At 38.4% G+C, this 16416-nt stretch overlaps 1 protein-coding gene across 1 annotated transcript; it reads right to left on the bottom strand.

Moving 5' to 3' along the window:
- Positions 1-1906: 1906 nt before the first annotated feature.
- LOC119784931 (cytochrome P450 1A1) lies at positions 1907-16326 on the bottom strand. Its single transcript, XM_038287236.1, has 8 exons — positions 16180-16326; positions 15611-15909; positions 12954-13562; positions 12385-12508; positions 12215-12304; positions 9594-9717; positions 9421-9507; positions 1907-2292 (listed from the first exon to the last, which is right to left on the bottom strand). The coding sequence occupies exons 2-8, from the start codon at positions 15899-15901 to the stop codon at positions 2010-2012; spliced, it is 1608 nt and encodes a 535-aa protein (XP_038143164.1). The 5' UTR covers positions 15902-15909; positions 16180-16326; the 3' UTR covers positions 1907-2009.
- Positions 16327-16416: the final 90 nt, after the last annotated feature.

Genomic DNA, 16416 nt, shown 5'->3' on the forward strand with positions numbered 1-16416 from the left:
TCAGTTTTTGACTCTTTCCACAGATTTTTAATTAGATTTGAGAAAGGTCTGTCTGAGACTTCAGGAGTTTCATGAACATGTATGCACAAAGAAGAAAAAAAGAGATTAGGACCCAATACTCATTCCTGTGTTACACCATAGCGATGTTCAAATATATTACAGTATTTAACGGGACAAAGTGCAGGATTTTGTTAATTCTACATTAAACTAAATCCCTGACCATTCTGTTGTATTTCATGCACTTCATGAGGTTAAATTTACCCAGAAATTAAGTTACACACAGGTGGATTTTATGTACTAATAAACTGGCTCTTAATGGCAAATTGTGGTGGATGTAAACATTTTTTTAGAGATATTAGAGTAAATTTGACATGTAACACTAAAGAGGTTCATTTGTGAAAAAAAATAATAGTAATGTAATGTGATAATTTGATGTCACAATTGTGCACCATTTTGTGTGTCTCTGTTACCAAAAAATTACTAGTTATTGTGCGATAATTTTTGAAAAATTAGTTTGAATACTTTAGTAAAATCAGCAACAGGAAACAGTTTTATTTTGTTGGATTACTTTTACTTTTATTGTTTCATTAAGTTAAATGTGACTTAAATGGTCATCAGTCTTTATATTCTTTATTTCAAAGGAATGACAAACATGTTTTGTGTTGTCTACCTAGCTATCACCTGCCAGGTGTTCTGTAAACCCTTAAAAGTAAAATAATATATATATATATATATATATATATATATATATATATATATATATATATATATATATATATATATATATATATATATACATATATATATATACAGTAATGAAAAAAAACAAGTGAACTACACTGCAAGAAATTGAAAACTAACTTAGTCATAATTTCTTAAAATAAGTGCATTTTCTTGAGGAGGTTAGTGAGACACTTTGCCAATGGAACAACAACACAAGACAACTGCATTGACTTATTTCAAGCGCATATTTTCTAATTATGCTATCTGAAGAGAAAATACCTCGTTCCATTGGCAAAACATTTTTATCTACTCAAAATGAGGGTAAATATACTTCATTTAAGAAATTTGTACTTATTTTTAGTTAGTTTTTGCAGTGTACCAACCAGAATAAATGCTATCGTTATAAAAATGCACAAGTGATGGGCAAATAAACATTCATTGATTAATAATTAGTTTATGTAAGTTAGAGTGGTAGGAATCAGAGAGCATTGACCTAGAAAGTGCTAAGATGGTGTAAACAAGCAGGGGAATATAAATGTGGTTCAGGATTATCACTACGCGTGAAACAACCCAGTGGCTGACGGAGGTATGTGCTGAGGAAATGCTTTCTCCTCTGAGGAGTCTGCAGGGAAAGGGGAAAAAAAATCTGGACAAAAAAATTTGGATCACAACACTTTCCTTTTAAGGATATATCTGCCCCATTCGTCTGTAGCTCTGGCAACAGATTTTAGGAGGTTTATCTTATAAGCTGCCTCATTTCACATTACATTGCTGGTGTTGGCTGAGATTGTTAGCATTTCAGAATGTGGGAAACAAAGAGAAAGTAGGGGGATTAGAGAAAGATCCAAGTCAAAAATGCTTAATCAAAGAGTGCAACTATAAGGGAGCATAAAGTATTTAACGTATGACCAGGAGCCATGTTAAAGGAAGAGGAGATAGAAGCGCGACTTAGATGACAGGATTAAATCTGAGGAAGGAAAAAGGAAAGGGGGATGAATCTTGGCTAAAATGAAAGCACCAATCACTGCTCTGAAAAATGCTTCACCTCTCAGTGTTTAACTGTAAATAACAAGTGAACAATGTGTAGACTGTTAATGAGGGACTGTTTTGAAGCTACATTTTTAACATTTAGTAGGACATAAGGTCTGGAACCTTTTCAAAGAACACCAATGCAGTCTGCTTGACCTGAACATCCAGTGTTGTTTAATACAGATGGTGTTCTTTTCTAGTAGTATGTGAACAGTAATGAATGATCCAACTTTTCTGAGGAGTTGTGTTCAGAGGGTCTAAAATCTGGGGGAGACTGTAATCTTGTACGGACGTGGTTTCATGGTCAGACCAAAGTCTGTACTGAGATCCAGCTCTTGTCCTGGAACATTTTCAACCCGCAGAGATTGGAGCAGCATGGTGAGAAACACAAACATCTCCAAACGGGCAAATCCATCCCCGAGACAGCGCCTCTTCCCAAGGCCGAAGATAAAAACTTTCTCTGTCAGCTCCTTGTTCAACTGTCCAGATGGACCCTGGAAGCGTTGTGGACGAAATTCCTCTGGGTCCCCCCAAAGATCCCTGAATCAATATGAAAAACACGACAATTTAACAGCTTGGTAAATAATTCCAACAATAATTTCACAGATTTTGTCAAATTACAACCAGAGTTGAAAATATTTTAACTGAATTATATCTAAATCACAAACGCTCACCATTACCACTACCGAACAAGGAACTGAAAGGTTTATGCGGTGTGAATACTTTTGTACAGCAGAAAAACAGGTCAGAGTTTATATAAAAGACAATGCAGCTAAATACAGGTCAGATGTAAAGGAAAACTTGTTAAAGGCTGGAATAGATTAAAATCTGACACGGAATTCTAACTTCTAGCAGGACAAGGCTAAACTCACAGTCATTGATATAAAAAAATGGAGGTCAACGACCCCTAGGGGGTCCACGGAGGTACTGCACAAGTTTTCACACAAGTATCTATACTTTCTATTCCTTACATTTTTAAAACAAACGTTACTTGTTACTCTTGGCTTTGGTTTAATGTTTATAAATATTTATTTCACGTCATGTGCACCACCCAATGCAGATCATTGGCGCCATCCACATCTAGTGAAAACTAGTGTAATTGGATGAGTCATATAACGCAAACACTCATTGGTTAGCTAAAGGAAATCATCAGAAGCAAGCAGGTGTTCTTCAAACTGTAAACGTGAATTGTCTATGCTATGCTACAATGTCGGATTCAGAGAAAGATGTTGAAATGTCTGAAAGGTCGGACACAGGCGAGAGCATCAGATCAGGAGATGGAGACCAACAAGACCTCCCTCATCCTTGGCCCTATCTCAAAGAATTTTTTCAAAATAGTCGAAAAATTGAGCTTTCAGTTCATGTAGTGGCACCTGGCTGGTTTTATTAAATCCTACCTGAAACTACTGGCTAAGGATAAGGTTAAATACAGTAAGATTGTTATTCACGCTGGTGGTAATGACACCCGGTTACGCCGATCGGAGGTCACTAAAATTAGTGTTGCTTCGGTGTGTAAGTTTGCCAAAAAAATGTCGGACTCCGTAATTTTCTCTGGTCCCCTCCCTGATCTGACCAGTGATGACATGTTTAGCCGCATGTCGTCATTCAACCGCTGGTTGTCTAGGTGGTGTCCTGAAAACAACGTGGGCTACATTAATAATTGGCAATCCTTTTGGGGAAAGCCTGGTCTGATTCGGAGAGACGGCATCCATCCCACTTTGGATGGTGCAGCTCTTCTTTCTAGGAATCTGGCCACATTTATTAGTCCTCCAAAACCCTGACCACCCAGGGTGCAGACCAGGAAGCAGAGTTGTAGTTTAACACACATCTCTGCAGCTTCTCTACAGTTACCCACTCTTTACTCCATCCAGACAGTGTCTTGTCCACGACCAAAATCTAATAAATTAGCAAAGATTCCCAAAGGAGTAAATCATGATAATCTAATTAAAATCAAAATAACTCCAATTGGGGAAAAAGTTAAAACAATTAAATGCGGTCTGTTTAACATAAGATCGCTTTCCTCTAAAAGTCTACTAGTTAATGACTTGATTTGTGATAATCACATTGACTTGTTTTGCCTTACAGAAACCTGGCTGCAGCAAGAGGATTATGTGAGCATAAATGAGGCAACTCCTTCAAGCTATTTAAATTTTCACATACCCAGAAGTTCTGGGCGAGGAGGAGGATTAGCAACAATCTTCCAGTCTGACTTATTGATTACTCCCAAAACAGTTAATACCTACAACTCTTTTGAACATTTAACCCTTAATTTCCCTGATCCAAATTTCAAGGCAAGAAAACCTCTTCTTTTTGTAACTTTGTATCGTCCACCAGGTCCTTACTCTGAATTTTTAGATGAGTTTTCAGAGTTCCTTTCTGATTTGGTATTAAATACTGACAGGGTCATCATAGTGGGAGATTTTAACATCCATGCTGACATTGAAGGCGATAGCTTAAGAGCAGCCTTTAATGCTATCTTAGACACTATTGGCTTTGTTCAAAATGTGAATAGTCCCACACATTCTCATTTTCATACTTTGGATCTTGTGCTGACATACGGCATAGAATGTGAAGAAATAACAGTATTTCCTCACAACCCTGTCCTCTCTGACCACTTTCTAATAACCTTCAGGATTACTTTAACAGAGTTCTCCTCCCCCAAAAGAAGGTTAAATTTTAGTAGATCTTTATCAGATAGTGCAGTTATAAATTTTAAAGAATCTGCTTCACTTTCTCTCTCCTCTGTGTCGCTGAGCAGTGCTGCAGAGTGCAAAAGCATAGCTTATTCCCCTTCACAGGTTGATGATTTTGTTGATGGGGTTGCTAGTTCTCTGCGTATTGCCTTAGACAACGCAGCTCCTTTGAAAATGAAAACCGTTAAAAATAGAAAGCTTGCTCCTTGGTTTAATGCAGAGCTGCGTACTTTGAAGCAAAATGCTAGGAAACTGGAGAGAAAATATCGCTCCACAGGCCTGCGGGAGTCCTTCCTAGTCTGGAAAAATGGTTTAATGCTGTATAAGAGGACCCTTTGTAAAGCAAGAGCAGCATACTTCTCCTCATTAATAGAGAAGAATAAGAATAATCCTAGATTTCTTTTTAATACAGTTGCCAAACTCACCCAGAGCCATAGCTCTGTTGAACCGTCCATTCCACCTGCTCTTAGCAGCAATAATTTTATGGGATTCTTTATAAATAAGATTGATCTTATTAAAAATAAAATCATAAGCACTCCTCTATCTGCGATTGTACCTGTGGTAGTCATGGAATCTGAACCGGGTTTAGACTGCTTTGATCCAGTTGAACTTTCTGAATTAGCAAAATTATTGTCTTCATCTAAGCCTTCAACTTGTATGTTAGATCCAGTTCCAACCAGGTTATTTAAGGAGGTATTCCCTTTGATCTCCTCCTCCATTTTAGATGTGATTAATCTATCTCTGTTACAGGGATATGTACCTAAAGCTTTTAAGGTTGCTGTAATTAAACCTCTGCTTAAGAAACCGTCTCTTGACCCAGATGACTTGGTCAATTATAGACCTATATCCAATCTTCCTTTCTTATCCAAAATTCTTGAGAAAGTAGTTGCCAAACAAGTTTGCGATCACTTACACCATAATGAACTTTTTGAAGAGTTTCAGTCTGGCTTTAGAGCTCATCATAGCACTGAAACAGCTCTGGTGAAAGTCACTAATGATATTCTCATGGCCTCAGATAATGGACTTGTATCTGTGCTCGTCCTGTTGGATCTTAGTGCTGCATTTGATACAGTTGACCATAATATTCTTTTAGAAAGACTTGAATATTTTGTTGGAATTAAAGGAACAGCACTAGACTGGTTTAAATCTTATCTATCTGATCGAATTCAGTTTGTTCATGTTAATGATAGATCTTCAACACGCTCAAAGGTTACCTGTGGAGTACCACAGGGATCAGTGCTAGGACCAATTCTCTTTACTTTATACATGCTCCCAATTGGTAGAGTTATTAGACAGCATGGGATTAATTTCCACTGTTATGCTGATGATACCCAGCTATATCTGGCTATAAATCCAGATGAAGCTAACCCATTACATAGATTACAGGCATGTCTTGAAGACATAAAAACCTGGATGACTCTTAACTTTCTGCTTCTGAATGCAGATAAAACAGAAGTTATAGTCTTTGGACCAGAGTCTCTGAAAAAGAAACTGATTAGCCAGTCACTTCATTTGGATGGGATTAAACTGATTTCAGATAATAAAGTAAAAAATCTTGGTGTTATTTTTGATCAGGACCTGTCATTTAAATCCCATATCAAAGAGGTTTCTAGAATTTCCTTCTTTCATCTGAGGAACATTGCAAAAATTAGAAATCTCCTGTCCAGGGGTGATGCTGAGAAACTAGTCCATGCATTTGTTACTTCAAGGCTGGACTATTGTAATTCTTTACTATCAGGAAGTCCACAAACTGTAGTTAAAAGCCTTCAGCTGATCCAAAATGCTGCAGCCAGAGTTCTGATGAAAATTAAAAAGAGAGATCATATCTCGCCTATCCTGGCTTCTCTTCATTGGCTTCCTGTTAAATCAAGAATAGAATTTAAAATCCTCCTTCTCACATATAAAGCCTTAAATGGCCAAGCTCCATCTTATATCAGAGATCTGATTGTTCCTTATGTTCCTAACAGAGCACTTCGCTCTCAATCTGCAGGTTTACTAGTGGTTCCTAGAATTTCTAAAAGTAGAATGGGAGGCAGGTCTTTTAGTTATCAGGCTCCTCTCCTTTGGAACCAACTACCAGTTTTAGTCCGTGAGGCAGACACCCTGTCTACTTTTAAGGCTAGGCTTAAAACTTTCCTTTTTGATAACGCTTATAGTTAGAGTGGCTCAGGTTATCCTGAGCTATCTCTATAGTTATGCTGCTATAGGCTTAGACTTTTGGAGGACATAGGGACCCACATTTCATCATTCTGCTTCATTCTCTCTCTGTTCTCCTAACTGCAGAATCTGTTAGTTCAATCTCTAACCTTCTGCTCTCTCTGCTTTTCCTCAGAGTAGCTTTGCCTCGTCTGTTCCTGTTTGGCTGTGACGTCATCCTGGAAAGAAACATCAGCTGTGCTGCTTCCATCAACACCCTTGTTTATAGATGTTGGAGATCGGCCTGTTTTCCAGTGTGGTCCTGTTTCTCTGACCGTGACTGGCTGGATGTGCTCTCTTCGTCCTCTGGCATGGGATCTGCCTTGGAGCTTGTCTGCCTGGCTGTGTGTTTCCTGGACGGGGCCGCCTTTTACAGCTGCTTTTTGTATCTCTGCTTCTGTCTCCTTGAACCCCAGTCGGCCTCGGCAGATGGCCGCTCACACTGAGCCTGGTTCTGCTGGAGGTTTCTTCCTGTTAAAAGGGAGTTTTTCCTCTCCACTGTCGCTACAAGCATGCTTAGTGTGAGGGATTGTATTTGAGTCGATGCAATCAACTGGTTTTCCTTAGATAGAAAACTTTGTATCAATTTGACTGTATGATCTGGTTGAACTGTAAAGTGCCTTGAGATGACATGTGTTGTGAATTTGGCGCTATATAAACTGAATTGAAAATTGAATTAAAGGTTACTTTATACTAATAGTAGTAGTAGTTTTTGGAGCACATACTTTTTCACTTTTACTTGAGTAAAGAGGTCAAGTTGATACTAAAACTTTTACCAGAGTGTGACAAATGTGTGTACTATTGACACCACTGATGCACACATTCAGCGACACACAGGAGCTCTTTCAAGCTGGGCACCGTTTCGTTCTCTTCAAGACTGGATTACTGTAACAGCCTGTTTACCTGTCTGAGCAAGAAGGAGCTGGGTCGCCTACAAATTGTCCAAAACTCTGCTGCAAGACTCCTGACCCGTACAAATAGGACAGCCCATGTAACTCCTCTCTTGAAGTCCCTACATTGGCTTCCTGTTGCTTCCAGGATAAAGTTTAAAATCCTGGTCCTTACCTTCAGGGCCCTTCATGGACAGGCGCCTGGCTACATGACAGGTCTGATCCAGCCGTATACATCGGTCCGTAGTCTACGGTCTTTAGGTCAAAATCTGCTTATGGTTCCTCGGACCCGTTTTAAAACCCGAGGAGACCGGTCCTTTAAAGCGGTGGCACCCCGTCTTTGGAATGAACTCCCCCTGTCCCTGCGCTCTCTGGACTTGGTGGACATCTTTAAAAAACAGCTAAAAACACACATGTTTTCACTAGCCTTCCAAAGCACATAGCCTGTTGTTTTATTCCCTTATTTATTATAGCTTTTATTGCATTTTATCTGTTTTCCTTGTGTTGTTTTTATGTTATCATGTGAAGCACTTTGTGACTTTGTCTGTGAAAAGTGCTATACAAATAAAGTTTACTTACTTACTTACTATTCACAACACCTGTCCCATAAATGAAAAATCAGAGTCAGAAATACTTGAATAATCCCAGAGCAAAATTATTCACCTGCCTCTCTTCTTACCCTGATTCCCCCATCACTCTGGAACAGGGTAAATCTGGAATCATCAAACCACATGACCTTCTTCCATTGCTCCACAGTCCAATCTTTATGCTCCCTAGCAAATTGAAGCCTTTTTTTCCGGTTAGCCTCACTGATTAGTGGTTTTCTTACGGCTACACAGCTGTTCAGTCCCAATCCCTTGAGTTCCCTTCGCATTGTGCGTGTGGAAATGCTCTTACTTTCAGTATTAAACATAGCCCTGAGTTCTACTGTTGTTTTTCTTCGATTTGATCTCACCACATCACAATCATTCAGGATTTTTTTCCGGCCACATTTCTTCCTTGAAGATGATGGGTCTCCACTATCCTTCCAGTTTTTAATAATGCGTTGGCAGTTAACCCAATTTTAGTAGTTTTCTCTGCTTGATGTATGCCAATGATTTGACCCTTCTCAAACACACTAACATCTTTTCCACGACCACAGGATGTGTCTTTCGACATGGTTGTTTAGGAAATGAGAAGCAAGTCATTGCACCAGTTGGGGTTAAATAACTTGTTGCCAGCTGAAAGATAATCGCCCATGCAGTAATTATCCTATAGGAGGCTCGTACCTATTTGCTTAGTTGAATCCAGGTGGCAACTTTTTTTTTGGCCAGGCAGCGTTTAATTAGGGGGTCCCCGCTTTATCTCGCCATCAGTTTGGGGATCCTCGGCCTGGAAAACGTTGAAGACCCCTGCTTTGAATTTAAGTATATTGAAATCTTAGAATAGACTAGCTTACAGACATGTTTTATTCAATCTGGCTGGGTTGGAGCCATTTTGTGAAGAATAAGCAAACTCTAGATCCAAAGCTACCACAGACGTTCCCTGAAATACTCACAGCTTTAATAGCTGTGAAAGGTTGTGTTTAAAAAGGCACGCTGAATACAAATAAACTCTAAACTTTTATAGTTTTTATTTCTTTTCTTTTTCCTCGACTTAAACACATGCTTGTTTGTGTTGCTCCTTTATAAAAAAAAAAAAAGCTATAATAATTGTAGTTGAAGCAAAAAAAAAGATATGAAAAGGTTCAAGGGGTAGGATTACTTTTAGGAGGGACCCTAAATGCATCACTTAAAGAGATTTTATTCTGTACTGAAAAAGAAGATAAACGCTCAGAGATCTTGATCCTAGTTGATCTTGTAGTAAATCCTATTTAAAGCAATAAGTCCTTTCCCCTTGTGACTACTCACACATCATGATTGACTTGATACTGGTTAATGAAGACACATGTGTCCTTTGGGATGAAATATCCATTCAGGATGGTGTCCCTGGTGGTGCTGGAGATAAAGAGAGATATGGAAAATTTGGTCGTTATTTGTGCTGAAACCGCTGATGTTCTGAAGCCAGAAAGATCTGGTCTTACCAGTGAGGAATGGTGAAAGGAACATAGGAAGAGTGACGAAACACCTCGTATATGAAGGCTTCTGTAAAGGCCATGCTGGGCTTATCTGAAAACCGGGGAGGTCTGGCTGAACCAATGTGTTCATCTTAAAAGAAAAGGAGACGTCAGATCCAAAGGAACATTTTCTTATTTGCTGTTTATTATAACTTTCAACTATTACGAAAAAACTTCTTAGTAGTATTAATATCCCTTTAACCTTATGATATTTTGTCACAGTTAAAGTAAATACATATATGTGAGTGGGATTTTCCATGTTAGATCGACAGAGAGTAAAGCTTTACTGAGTTCGAAAAAGTTTATTTGAAAACAAGAGCTTTTTGATGTAATGCTTCTGATTAGGGTTGTAACTAACGATAATTTTGTTAATCGATTAATCTGTCGACAGTTTGTTTGGATTAGTTGATTAATAATCGGATAAAAAAAAGGACCCTAAAACAAGATTTTTTAAAGAATCAAACCAAATTAAAACATTTCAATTTCAGGAGTTCTGGGTAGAGAATATTAATGGAAAATAAAACTTAAATACAAAATGTTGTTTTTTTTTTTGCTATTTTGGTATAATTACTGCTCCAACTAATTTGCTCTGTCAGTTACAGGCATGTTTTAGAGTCTCTATAATCCAGTTAATGAATAATCGATCACTAAATTAGTTGAAGATTGTTTTAATAATCGATTAATCACAATTAATCTGATTCATTGTTTCAGCCCTATTTCTGATAATGGGTTTTTAGAGTTACAGCTGCAATTCTAACGGTGTAAAGATTTACCAGCATTGGGCTTTTTTTTCTTCATTCTTCTTTGGTAAATAGCTGAAGAACATTAAGGAAACTCTTAAAGCTGTATCTCTATCTTATTAGAAATTCTTAATTGGACTTAGAGTTGGTCATTCTAACACATGGATAAGCTTTCACTACCAGCAAGCCTTAAACAATATCCGTGATTCATTGTGATTGATTAAATACTCAAATAATTGTAAAATAATTTAGTAAACAAATATTTGTTAAATGCAGTATACAGATTCTGAAACAGGCCCAGAACAACCAAGTCAGAGGCAAAAAGTAAGACCAAACTTTAAAAAATATATATACGTTTGAGGATTTACAATTTAAAAAAACTTTGTCTGTGCATATGCACTTTTCATAAGAGGCATAGTTTTAGCTTTACTTAGTTCACTGTCTAGAAAAAAATGATCCTCTATCAAGCACATTTTGTTGTCTGATTAGTAATCTGTCAATCAAAAAAATTTTCAACAGATTAATTATGAGCAAAAAAAAAAGAAAATATTTAGTTCCAACCCTAATCACAAGCTCATTGTAAATGTAGGTAACTGTAGGTTTAGGGTTGTTATAGTGCTGGAAGTTGAACCTGACCCAGATTTAGATCCCTCATTTACCCGATAACTCTAACCAGCTGCCACGTTTATGATTAAACAAAGTATTCACAAAGAATAATGAATCAAATGTCAACCTTGAGAACATTATAGTAGCAGTGAACATTATTTCTTGGGTGATGTTCAGTATTATTCTTCAGCCAAACAGGCCAGAAAGTTTAAGTTTAGTTCCATCTGACCAGAGCTTCTCTATTATCGCAAGATTTACACATAGACACAGAGTTTTTATGTCAACAGATTATCCCTCCAACTGATCTCTGCAGCACCTCCAGATTTCTGATAAGTCACTTTGCTGCTTCTTAATTGTTTTCAATGTCTACAACCCATATTTCAGAAGTGTTACATTGGTTCTACCTTTAAAATATGTTATTTGGCTTTGGTAAATCGTGTTTCAATCATACTCCATTTTATGCTCATTCAAGAAAATCAAGGCTTTGTCAAAAAGCTACCCAGCAAACTAAAGCCTCTTAGCCTCATTCTCTCTGATGTTTTAGTTAAGGACAATGGTAAATTACAGGCTTCAGAGCCTTGCGTGTCACTGCCTTTGTGTCTCTCTTGAACTCTCCGAGCCTTGTCCTGTTCTTGTTCATCCTGTCACCTCCTAGCATCCCCCTCCCTTCCTGTCACTGTGAAAAATGCAAAGTGCCTCAGAACATTCAGCACCAGTTCAATCACTCCGTATCAAAAGCATCTCCAATGTCAGCAAAGAAACAGGCTGACCTTTGGTGAGTTCTTCTCGAGCCGGTTGGCTTTTTATGCCTGTTTCTTTAGATATAAAAAATTATATACTGCTTGTTATCTCCATGAATATTATAGAACAAATTTTTCTCCCAAATGCAGCATTTTCATCTGATTTATAGATGTTTCAGATTGTTCTGAAGCCTGATTTGACTTTGATCCAGCTTCACCACGTCACCCACATTATGAACTATTGTAGTTTGATATTGTCTCTATAATAAACCAGCAGACACAAACTCAGGCTCATTAGTGATGTACTACTTGGATTCATTAATGAGCAACCTGCTATTTTTGGACAATAAGACCCTGACTCATTCATTAAACCCGACAGACTCACGCTATCTAGCTTTGCGTACATTCTTTCTGTTCTGATAGGCGGCGCTCACTCTCATTTAAGCTTTACATTTTTATTATACACATGGTCCAACAGTTTAAATCTTGATATTTTTCATACCTATCTCCAGGTGTATTCTGTCCTGGATGTCGGGGAACTTGATAAGGTACAGCAAGCTCCACTGTAACCCAGCAATGATGGTGTCAAAACCTTAAGAAAGCAAAAACTGCATAGCTGCAGGAAAACCAAAGCAGTAATGTTATCAAGGTACTTATAGCAGTTGTTCTTACCTGCTCCAAAAATGTCTATGACGGTGTGGATTATCTGAGAGTCAGTAAGCAGAGATGTTTCCCTATTCTCTTCTCTGTCTTCACAAAGTGCAATCAGAGCATCGGTGATGTCCCTGATGCAGTTCTGCAACCAAACATACAGAAAATGTCCAACAATTTCATGGCCTGTTTTCTCAAGACAGTTATTATTATTAGATCTAATATCATAAAACCTTGGCCCTCTTATAGAGGGACGCGTGTCTTCCACTAGGTTGGTAATTCCTAATTAGAGTGCGTGCGAACATTTTAGCCACTCTGCACAAAAACAAAAGTTCATCCCAGGGGACTTGTTTGTTATTTTTCTGGCTACGGTTGCCATCCCTCTATGTGTGCAATCTCAGATTAAAACAGTGAGTTGTAAATAATTATGAATAAACTGAAAGTTGCACATATGCAATGGCCAAAATTAAGTAACCATGTATTTGCATCATTAATCAAATAAATTAAATAAAGTAAAGATAGAATTATACATATTGTAAAGTAAGAGACCTTAAGACACAGATTTCTTCAGAATGACCAGGCTTCTTTACCTTATCGAAGGTTCTGATGTGTTCCTCGATTCTTCGTTCCATAAATCCGTTCATTCTCTGAATGTACTGGACCATTTTTCTTAGAGAAGGGCTGGGAAAATGACGAAACACTGGGAAGAAGTCTGCAAGGTTCCCGGCTGCAAAGAGCTTAAGAACCTCATTGTTGATGTTGACGATGGTGAGAAACTCCTTGTCACTGTGGTCATACCTCCTCCCAAAACATAGGGCACGCACAACGTTTGCCACAGAGGTCACTAACGACGTTGCTGGATCTATAGCCCTCAGCTCAGGGCTCTTAGCAGCTTGTTCCCGGATCACCGCCACCATCTCAGCAGCTTCAGCACACACCTGCTCCTCCAGGAGGCAGGTGGCCTCTGATCCCCTCGGTTCAGCTTGCGAGAAGGATCTCAGGGCATTTTTGCACAGCTTCTTATGGAGCAGCCATGCAGGTCCATACTTTTCACTGAAGGTCATGCTGGTCCCATCGGCTACGGCGGAAAAAGTGAAAAGTTCAGGTCTTCCAGCAAAATCTTCCCCCTGACGAACCAGTGCCTGTCTGATAGTATTGTATCCACAAAGGATGACCACTGTTAAGGAGCCAAAACGCATCTGAAGCAAAGACAAACACAGTGCCTGTCAGAGGTTTATATAAACAAATCATAACTAAGAGTGTTCAATTAATTGCAACTTATAAAGTTTAAATTTCAAACATTCATTTTCCAATTTGGATTCACCATGAAAGAAATAATTTTAATTAAAATTAAAAAAGGGGATACAAGTTTCAACTTAATGCATATTTTCCATATTCAATTCATGGTAAAAATAACACATTAACCTCTGTTAATATGTGATCAATAGTACCTTAGTAAGATGCACCTTAGCGACTGATTTTCAGAGACATCAATAAGCCTCTGAACATTTTCTAAACCATATCCGATCGCTGCCATAGAGAGGATTGCTTTAGTTTCTGAAATTAGTTTTATTTCCTGGTAAAGATTTTAATCCAAGTTCAATGATTTTAGGATCAGGGTTTGGTTGGGCTCTATCAAAATGCCAAATATTCAAAATGGAAGCCACCGGTCCCAAGGTTTACCCCCTAAGTTAAAGAAAATTTAGCAGGGTGTTCAAAACCAACTGGGGACCAACTAAACCATCTAAAAGTGTGCAAGTCTCCCTAATGTGGATCTAAGCAGTTAACTGATATATAAATGTCTGCTTGAAAGGGACATGGTAAGGCTCTGCAAATACTTTATTAACTTTAAAGACCCTTTACTTGATTTTATTATAATCTCTCCAAGAAAAATGGTTTTACATGGTTTATTGTGTGGCAAAAAAATTCTCCATGAATGAAGGCTGGGTTGGGGCTTACAGGTCAAACAAAAGAGTTGCCCTTGCTTATGGTTTAAAGCTGTGCAGAATAAGGTACTGTCCCTTTAAGCATGGTGGTGGGAGCATCATTGAAAGGGGTTTTTACTTTTGGACAGGTGTACTTGTGAAATGTATATTTAACTAATTTGACCAAATTATTAATTTATGTACAATTTTTAAATGCAGGGTTGTAGAGAAATCAATTCATGTAGATGAAGATATATGAGAAAATTGCGAACAAGTCTGCTGTGGGCAGAGGCGGAGCTAGATGGGGGGCCAGGGGTGGCCATGGCCACACTTAGCCAATCACTGGCCACCCCTGTGACCACCCCTACCATTTTTTACCCTCTAATACAGATGGTGGCAGGTGTCATACTCTCAAGTGGAATATTGATTTTAATTTTTCATATATTACATACTATTTTTTTCCATGTATTCCTTAATGAAAACACTGTGGCTAATTATGCACATCAATATAGTAACAATAAATATAAGTACAGAATTCATGCTCTTTTCAGAAGTCGAATTTTTGTTATATGGGGTAAAGAAAAAATTAGATGTCTCAACAAGTCATCTAGGAGTCTTCAGTGAAATCATAGATATAAATAACTATTTTAATAAAAAAGTATTGAATAATCAAATTATGTAGGTATTAGTACTTGTAAATATCAATCTTATGCAGAATGATTATTGATACAAGTAGGTAAGTAATGACAATGGAAAAGATTTATGCCCCAGAACTCAAAAGAATTTTATCCACTATGCCTTTTATCTAAGAAAGCACAGATGTTTAAATATATGCATCTATTTGTTAGCAAAGGCTGTATCTTTGGCCTGACCCTGGGGTTTTAGTGCCAATCCACTTGCAGCCACCCCTCAGTGTTTAATGGTTATTGCCTGGCCACCCCTATAAAAATTTCTGGCTACGCCTCTGGCTCTGGGCAAGACTCCACCATTGATTGTGGAGTTAATTAATTGTCCAGCCAAAATTATACCAGAAACTTATTGGAAGCGGCTAAAAAACAACAACATTTATTTCTCTTACAAAGTGACATAAATGAGTACTTATATTGAGACTTGTTGTATTTCTATCTTATAGAAGGCAGAAAAATCCAACTTGAATTTAGATCTGCACAGCCAGGTCTATTGTTTTGTGAATTCACGCTGGAAAAATAATGTCTGAAATGGGTGGCTTATAACCCCTCAAGATAGATGCACATAATTAGTGTTTGAAAATGTTTCAATTACTACATCCTAAACAGTAATTCAGACCAAAAAACTCCCATGACCTTGAAAACATCACCATACTGTAGTCCCAGGGAAGTGAGAGTGAGATGCATCTGGTCACCCATCTGGAGCAGGTTGCCCACAATGGGCCAGGGCTTGGGGCCCGGAGGGGGAGGGAACTTTGTTTTCTCCAGCTGGTAGTCATGGCGGTAGGGGAAGAAACATCTGTGGTTCTGTTTTACCCTGATGGCCATCAGAACCAGGGTAAAAACACACAGAGCGATGGTGACAATAGACAGGGGTGCAGCAGGGTCCTCCTTCCTTGGCAGATATCCTGACAGGATCAGCCCCATGTTATCAGCTAAGAGAAGAGCCCAGAGTCAGAGCAGTGTTTAAAAATTGTTAGTGTTTTGTTTTTTGTTTTTCTTTTCCCAAAGAGAGAGGAAATCTGAGGCAGGAAGCAACGAAAAAAAGAAATCCGGATTAGAAATCCATACCAAAATTACAGTTTTTCCTATTCTTATAATCCGCCTTTTAGCATATAGAAACTCCTCTCTGTGGGATTTCGCAAAAGGACAAACAAACTGGAAAATGGCTGTGCAGGATGCGGAATGTCTTTAAGGAAACTTACCACACTTTTCCTTTGCAGATTTCAGAGGTAAACAGCTGAAGCGACAGAGCCTTCACAGAGCAGAGCAGCAGAAGTTTGTGGTTTAATGTAGAGGAGGGTCTCACTGGGGAAACGGAGAACTCCTCCTTTGGAGAGGAAGCTGCACCCTCCCTAAAGGGCTCAGTCTGCCTGCACGCGCTGCAGGACCAAAAACATTAATGAGGGCGCATGGATCAAAATGCTTGTTACCATGATCGG

Source organism: Cyprinodon tularosa, unplaced genomic scaffold (assembly GCF_016077235.1).
Source record: "Cyprinodon tularosa strain WSP-4 unplaced genomic scaffold, ASM1607723v1 ctg238, whole genome shotgun sequence".
Classification (NCBI taxonomy): domain Eukaryota; kingdom Metazoa; phylum Chordata; class Actinopteri; order Cyprinodontiformes; family Cyprinodontidae; genus Cyprinodon; species Cyprinodon tularosa.

Excerpts from the sequence above, each read along its gene's own strand:
- LOC119784931 (XM_038287236.1), bottom strand. The coding sequence starts at position 15,901 with ATGGGGCTGATCCTGTCAGGATATCTGCCAAGGAAGGAGGACCCTGCT. Across the intron at positions 9,508-9,593 it reads CCTTTCACCATTCCTCACTG|CACCACCAGGGACACCATCC; the intron begins GTAAGACCAGAT and ends CTTTATCTCCAG. Across the intron at positions 2,293-9,420 it reads TATCAAGTCAATCATGATGT|GGATCTTTGGGGGGACCCAG; the intron begins GTGAGTAGTCAC and ends ATATTGATTCAG.